Source organism: Hyperolius riggenbachi, chromosome 12 (genome assembly GCF_040937935.1).
Source record: "Hyperolius riggenbachi isolate aHypRig1 chromosome 12, aHypRig1.pri, whole genome shotgun sequence".
Taxonomy (NCBI): Eukaryota; Metazoa; Chordata; class Amphibia; order Anura; family Hyperoliidae; genus Hyperolius; species Hyperolius riggenbachi.
In genome coordinates, this window is record NC_090657.1 from 22,144,619 (window position 1) to 22,153,137 (window position 8,519).

An 8,519-nucleotide genomic window follows, 5' to 3' on the forward strand; every position below is an offset into this window, starting at 1 on the left:
AAATATACACGTTAAACAAAACATTGGTTCTTAGATAGTCAAGCATTTGGAGTTGGAACCTAAAGAAAATATAAGATAACCTAAGAATACCTTCTCCAAAATGGAGAATTAAGGCCCATACACACGTCGGATTTTTCCAAACGACGGGTCGTTTGAACGTCCCGTCGTCCGCACGCTAAATTGGCCGTGTGTACAGACTGTCGTTCGGGTGATAAGACTGGTCTTGAGCGATCCGCCCGGCGGATCGCTCAAACTCAGTCTTATCACGCGAACGACAGTCTGTACACACGGCCAATTTGGCATGCGGACGACTGAACGACGGGACGTTCAAACAACCCGTCGTACGGAAAAATCCGACGTGTGTATGGGCCTGTAGAACAGGAACACAACCACTGTCTACACAATCATCTGCTATCTGGAGATGATGGATAAGGTGTTGGAACCCAGAAACGGAACATGACTATGCAGTTTAGCAGTTTTCCCAATTTACATGGCCTCACCGGCTTGGGAAGCTAGAATATGAAAAGCATTACGGTCAATATAACCAAAATTCTGTTATAGAGAGAGAGGGTGATCTATAATGCTCAGAAGCTGGGTGTGAAAGCTATAATTAACATATAATAACAGAAAGAGTGGTCCCTAATCTGTTTGAGGAGCTTTCAATCATATTTTTGAGCGTGAAAAGGCATAGGGTGACTAACTCTACCAGGATATGAAGCGTAATTTAGTATAGATTAAGTTTATGGCTGGGGATAGGGTCATGAGCTAGAGTCATAGTTTTCTTCTAACCAATTGTGGGGTAAAAAAAAAAAGTGGTTACACGGTAATAATGCTGCGTTTCTACTACTATATTCAAATGCCAGGTTAGATTTAACAGAGGATAGAATTTGGTTGAGATAGAGTGACCAGATTTTTGTGGGTCCAACCTGGGACGGGGAGGGGGGCGTGGGGGGGGGGGGGGGTGGGCGGTTGCGCGCAGCGTGGCCATGACATTGTATGGGCGGAGCTAACGTAATGATGTAACAGCGAGGCATAAGAAAGCAGTGTTTACGCCATGATGTGGACAAACGAGACTTTGCATCATGGGTGTGCAGAAACTGTGTGATGCTAATAGTATACCGTAACCACAAAGCAGCAAACATAGCCATCTATGACCATTAAATAATAAATGCAGTAACAGTTACCCCGGACACCAGAAAATAAACGCAATAGGCAACATGTCAGCACAAAATAACCGCAATGCGGGCAACATGTCAGTATAAAATAAATGCAATGCGGGCAAACATGTCAGTATAAAATAAATGCAATGCGGGCAAACATGTCAGTACAAAATAAACGCAATGCGGGCAAGCATGTCAGTACAAAATAAACGCAATGTGGGCAAACATGTCAGTACAAAATAAACGCAATGCGGGCAAACATTTCACCAGAAAAGAAACGCAATGCGGGCAAACATTTCACCAGGCAAGAAACGCACTGCGGGCAAACATTTCACCAGGCAAGAAACGCACTGCGGGCAAACATTTCACCAGGCAAGAAACGCACTGCGGGCAAACATTTCACCAGGCAAGAAACGCACTGCGGGCAAACATTTCACCAGGCAAGAAACGCAATGCGGGCAAACATTTCACCAGAAAGGAAACGCACTGCGGGCAAACATTTCACCAGGCAAGAAACGTAATGCGGGCAAACATTTCACCAGGCAAGAAACGCAATGCGGGCAAACATTTCACCAGAAAGGAAACGTACTGCGGGCAAACATTTCACCAGGCAAGAAACGCACTGCGGGCAAACATTTCACCAGGCAAGAAACGCACTGCGGGCAAACATTTCACCAGGCAAGAAACGCACTGCAGGCAAACATTTCACCAGGCAAGAAACGCACTGCGGGCAAACATTTCACCAGGCAAGAAACGCACTGCGGGCAAACATTTCACCAGGCAAGAAACGCACTGCGGGCAAACATTTCACCAGGCAAGAAACGCACTGCGGGCAAACATTTCACCAGGTAAGAAACGCACTGCGGGCAAACATTTCACCAGGCAAGAAACGCACTGCGGGCAAACATTTCACCAGGCAAGAAACGAAAGCATTTACTCACCTGGCAGAAGTCTCCTCTGGCGCGCTGCTCTGTCCCGGGACTGTCTTGTTCCTCCTGCTCTGGTCTCCCGCGCTGACAGGGCTACGGCAAGATGGCGCCCGAAGCCCTGTACTGGAGACACATAGTCTCCAGTACAGGGCTTCGGCAGCCATCTTGCCGTAGCCCTGCTCGCCTGCCGGTGTCGGAGCAGACACCGGAAGAGGAGGCTGGAGCGGGGCTGCAGGCAATGAACTGGCACGCTGCCAGTTCATGCGGAGAGAGTGGCCAGAGTCCCGAGGCCGGGACGTCCCGCTGCTGAAAGCGGGACGTTTCCCGGGACCTCATGCTGCCTGGGACAGCGGACCCCGAATCCGGGACGCGTCCCGGGCAATCCGGGACGTCTGGTCACTCTAGTTGAGAGGAAGGGCTTCTGGGGACTTCCAATGAGCTGTGATTAAGCTAAGGGATGACATTTTAGAGTATGTACTACTATAGGACGTAGACTTGGTTGAACTTTATTAATATGGCATAGTAGAAGTGTTAGTGCAGGGGAGAGAGTGAAGTTGGGTGAGACGATAGTTCTGAGGAAGTTTTCGATTTTGGTCCAAAAGTTACAAAGAGGTGGACACTCCCAAAGCATATGCAACAGTGTAACCGTGTAAGTTGCATCTCCAGTATATAGGGGATAGGTTAGGTGAGAATGAGGCAAGGTGTCTGGGAGTAATATACCATCTAGTTAATATTTTCTGGTGTAATTCCCAGAGAAAGTTTAAGACATGATCGGGTAGCTCAGAGTTCATAAGTTTGGCTACAAGGAGAGAGCATGCAATGTAGGCTGAGAAAAAGTTCTGGCATTAAATATCATCAGCCTCATACCAATATAAATTGTTTGTCCTTATTCAAGCCTTTGTCCACAGCTTTGAACAATTTAGAAATTTAGATTCTACTACTAATCTATCTTTTGACAATTAGAAGCCACCCTTCAGGGCAGTGACATGAAGATCATTCATGCTGTGTCCATTGGAACGAAAGCGTGTAGCAATACAGATTTTGGTATAGTTAATAGTGTGCCTGTGTCCGTTCATACGTTTGCACAGAGTTTGTCTAGTTTCTCCCACGTACATGCCTTTGGGACATTTAGCACACATGATCAGATTAAAAAAAAAAAAAAAAAAAAAAGATTGGCAGATTCACAGGAAAATGTGCCTTGTACTCTAAGCTGATTCACACTACAAAAGCGTTTTAAACACAAGTGGTTTTCAAAGCTCTTGCTAATGCTATGCCATTTGTAGCTAGTCGCTAGCGCACAGGGGACGTGCGTGCGACAGCTCGGCGATAGCTCCGCCCGTGCGACAGCTGTCTACACGTCTCTGCCCAAAGGCAGAGACGCGGCTGAAGCTGTCGCCGAAGGTTCCTCCCCCCCGCCGGAAGCTCCATACATTGTGTATGGAGTTGCTGTCGCTAGTCCGCATACACACGGCGGACTAGCGACAGTTGCGTCGAAGTTGCGGCGACCGCTCAGACTAGCGACGGTTCGTGGCGAGCGTGGCATACACACAGGGGATCTGTCTCTGCAACATGCGCGTACCACGCGGTTGCAGCGACAGTTGTAACCCGTGTGTATGTACCATTAGAAAAGCTCTTGTAGTGCGAATGAGCAATGGTATCATCCTGATTCAAAACATCTTGCAATTGCATTACATAGAAGAGATCATCATCTTAACAATTGTGACATCTAGGGGCAACAAGACTTATTGCCGTAAAAAAATACTGTTAAAAAAAGGGGGTAACATTTGAAGTAGTTTGCACTGTAAATTTATTTTATTATTTATTTATTGTATTTATAAAGTGCCAACATATTACGCAGCGCTGAATTTGTTATGTTGTATTTATAGCATCCGCGCATCTTCCATGACATTACGATGGAGAATGCACAGTATATATGGTTACAAAACAATAATAGGATACACATAATAAACAACTGAACAGGTCCGTTAATGTACTTCAGAGGTGGAAAATACATTCCACTGTGATAATAAACCGCTCTGCAGGAGATAGTAATGAATCCGTTGACATTCAGGGATATTAACATATTTACGTGTTTAGTACAGTCCACTGCTGTCTGTTTCTGGCAAGTTACCGGTATAAAATAGGAGTATTGCAATTCAAGCTATCGGGGTTCACATACCAGCGACCATTCCAACACTGCACAATGTGTTTTATACAGATGTAAATGTTTCAGCATATTGCGCTTATTGTGATAACTGAGATCTTGTAGTTCTCTGATGGCAAGATGATTTACTAGTAAAGCCTGGTACACATCTCCAATTTCAATTGGCCAGTCAGTGAGCAATTTTACCACCTCCATGTAGCATGAGGTTCAGTAGATTGAGTCGGTGAGCTCTCCTACTACATGGAAGTGGTAAAACTGGCCAATCAAAATTGGATGTCTCTTTGCACCCTTAAGCCTGGTACACACTTTCAGTTATGATTGACCAGTTACTGACCAATGTTATCACTTCCATGTCGTATGAGAGTTTACCTACGTAATCTTTTTATAGTATTTAACCACTTCACCACTGAGGGGTTTTACCCCCTGAGCACCAGAGCAATTTTCACCTTTCAGCGCTCCTTCCATTCATTCGTCTATAACTTTATTATTACTTATCGCAATGAAATGAACTATATCTTGTTTTTTTCGCCACCAATTAGGCTTTCTTTAGGTGGGACATTATGCCAAGAATTATTTTTTTCTAAATGTGTTTTAATGGGAAAATAGGAAAAATGTGGGGAAAAAAATAATTATTTTTCAGTTTTCGGCCATTATAGTTTTTAAATAATGCATGCTACTGTAATTAAAACCCATGAAACGTATTTGCCCTTTTGTCCCGGTTATAAAACCATTTAAATTATGTCCCTATCACAATGTTTGGCGCCAATATTTTATTTGGAAATAAAGGTGCATTTTTTTCAGTTTTGCGTCCATCCCTAATTACAAGCCCATAGTTTATAAAGTAACAGTGTTATACCCTCTTGACATAAATATTTAAAAAGTTCAGTCCCTAAGGTAACTATTTATGTATTTTTTTTTAATTGTAAATTTTTTAATTTTTTTTTAATTACAAAAAAAAAAAAAATGGGGAGTGTGGGAGGTAATGAGTTAATTTTATGTGTAAAAGTCATTTATTTGTATGTGAAAAATGTGTAGGGTGTAGTTTACTATTTGGCCACAAGATGGCCACAGTAACTTTTTGTTTTAATGCGACCTCCAAGCTTCCTTCCGGAAGCTTGGAGGAAGAATAAGGAGGCTGGACACGTGAGTTTTTTCTCACAATGATCGCGCTGCCCATAGGAGAGCAGCTGATCATTGCGGGGCTTAGATCAACGAACGGGAATGGATTTTCCCGTTCATTGATCTCTGGGCGAGCGGGCGGCGGCGTGTTTACTAGCGGCGGGCGGCGTGTTTACGAGCGGGAGCGCGGGCAGCGTCGGGAACGCGGAAAGTACGTGTTTCTCCGTCCCTGGTTTTTAAAGGATGGAAAAAGGGGCGGAGAAATACGTACGCGCGGGGGTAAAGTGGTTAAAATCTGTTGATTACGTGGAGGTGGTAAAATTGATCAATCAAAATTAAAGATGCGTACCTGGCTTAAAGTGTACCAGAGACCTGGAAAAGTAAAGATTTTATACTTATGCGGGGCTTTCTACGCCCCATAGACACGTCAGAGTCCCTCGTCATCCTCCTGCCGTTCAGCCGCGATCAGCCCCGGTAACAGGCTCAGTCGGGTCCAGTCAGGGTCTTCTGCACATGTGCAGTAGACTTGGACTGACGCGACTGAGCCTGATCGGGGCTGAACAGCAGACCGTGGGAAGACGAGGGACGTGTCTATGGGGTGGGAGGAAGCCCCGCATAAGTATCAAATCTTTACTTTTCCAGGTCTTTAGTTTACTTTAAGACAGTACACTACTTGTGTTAAGCCTGGTATACACTTTCAATTTTGATAGGCCATTTTACCATTCCCATGTAGTTTGAGATATTACCTACGTAGACAAATCTGTTCATAGTATTCAAAACCTGTTGACCCTCATACTCAGGGAAGTGGTAATATTTGCAATGATTGGACAATCAAAATTGGTTGTATATGCATCGCTATATTGCAGCTCTTGTCTCACATAAGTCTGTGGACTCACCTCTGACAATACACTTTCACTTAGGAAAATAACAATTCTGCCCACGTTACATACATCTCTAAGAAAATTCTACAGTTTCACTCACTGCTGGAAAATATTGTATCCCTGTTTAGCCAATCACATTCTCTGCTCTGTGATCCTGAAGCATGAATAATTCTCACCCAGCTGTCCTTATACCACCAGTCTCCCCAGACATAGAAGGCAGCATGGAGGGGCTCAGTGAAGGTGGTAGTGAAGGTGTGCAGATGTCGCATTGGTTTACACAGCTCATAGAAAGATATTTTCCCAGCCTCGTAATTCAGATAGATCCTGAATTTAGTACTGGTGATCCTGTGAGGGATCGGGATAATGTTGCCGTCATGTCTGGCAGAATACTGGTTACACCACCTCCACAAACATAATCTGCGTAAGCTCCAGGCTTTGTTACTCTCTCCAATGATGGACTCATCCCCTCTCTTGTCTATGCTGGGGTAACACACCCCAATTCCCCAGCCACCGGACTGACTGGTTTCCATGTCCCAGTAATGCTGCCCTGCAGAGAATCTTCCAGTACTCATTACCTGGTGTTTCTCAAATGTTTCTGGTATGTCTAGTTTAATCTGGTTTATCGGAGACCAGCGCACAATCTGCAACTCACGAGAAATGCTGACGTTGCTGGCAGCAGTGTTAATATCCAGAATTAAGTCATTCGGTGCTTGTGCATAAAACAAGATATTTGCACATTTCAGAATATTGGAAATACCAGTGTGTATGGTCTGTGAGAGATTCATTTTATCCATGTTAGGGGTCTTATTGCCATCCATGTCCTTATCTTTTTCCTTTTCTGTGTCAGGGAAGTCCCAACTCTCCAATTCCTGATGCTGCAAGACAGTCAGGTCATCGGTTGTGTTGCACAGCTTCTCAATGTGGTGCTTCTTCTTGGACAGCTCACCCTTCTCAATAACTAAATTCTGTAGGTGGTTACTGTAGGAAAGTGCCTCCTTCTCAGCCTGCCTGGAGATCTTTGTCAGGACTTTATTTTCCAGGTCGTCCAGCCGTCTCCTGAGGTCTCTGAACAAAGCAGCCACTATCTCGGTTTCCTTCTCGGCTGTTTCTTGTGCTTTTCTTACACCTTCCTGGAGACTCTGGAGTCGGTTCTCAGCTTCTTCTATCTTTGAGATTAGTTTCTCCAGATCACTTCTCAGCTTTTTCTTCTTCCTCCGGAAGGCATCCTCCAGCGTCTCCAGCTGGTGACCCTCATGTAATCCTTCCTGCCTGCAGGATGCACAAATACAAGCTAAATCCTCATTGCAATAATATTCCAGGATCTTTTTATGTATAGAGCATTTCCTGTTTGTTACAGACCTTATCGGTGGAATTAAAGTATGTTGCACGGAATTGTTGTGTTTTCTCAGGTGGTGGTCGCACATGGCGGTCTCACATTGCAGACAAGAACTAACAGCAGGAACAGAGAAGTCACAGTACGTACAGATGATTTGAACTGTCTCCTGACTTGGCTGAGGATGTGGAAGAGCTTTGGCTATATTATAGAGCTTATGGTTTCTTTTCAGCTCAGGTCTCTTCTTGTATCTGCGCATGCATTCAGGACATGTAGACTCTCCCTCATTCTGGTGGTCCCATGTCTGTGTGATGCAATACAGGCAGAAGCTGTGACCACATGGCAGGGTCACCGGATCTATAGAAATCTCCCTACAGACCGAACAGAAGAGCTCCAAACATAGATCAGAAGTTGCCATAGCTGAAGCTGAGAAACAAATGCTTTTCGATCCACAGCCGGAAAAGCTAGTTTTAGAGTATTGAGTGCTGAGAGGGAAACGCCCCAGAGTGTGCTGGGCTGTCTGGTCAGGATGAATCATTGAAGAAGGTATTGTAAGGCTCCTTGCACACTATAGTAGAATCCCTTTATAGTAAACTCAGAGGGACCTTCCAAGTAGTTTATAATACTGTACAGGTCCTTCTCAAAAAATTAGCATATTGTGATAAAGTTCATTATTTTCTGTAATGTACTGATAAACATTAGACTTTCATATATTTTAGATTCATTACACATAACTGAAGTAGTTCAAGCCTTTTATTGTTTTAATATATCGATGATTTTGGCATACAGTTCATGAAAACCCAAATTTCCTATCTCAAAAAATTAGCATATCATGAAAATGTTTTCTAAACGAGCTATTAACCTAATCATCTGAATCAACTAATTAACCTAATCATCTGAATCAACTAATTAACTCTAAACACCTGCAAAAGA

At 44.0% G+C, this 8,519-nt stretch overlaps 1 protein-coding gene across 1 annotated transcript; it reads right to left on the reverse strand.

Annotated features, from left to right (window-relative positions):
- Nucleotides 1-6,345: 6,345 nt before the first annotated feature.
- LOC137540907 (E3 ubiquitin/ISG15 ligase TRIM25-like) lies at nucleotides 6,346-8,004 on the reverse strand. Its single transcript, XM_068262089.1, has one exon. The coding sequence runs from the start codon at nucleotides 8,002-8,004 to the stop codon at nucleotides 6,346-6,348; it is 1,659 nt and encodes a 552-aa protein (XP_068118190.1).
- Nucleotides 8,005-8,519: the final 515 nt, after the last annotated feature.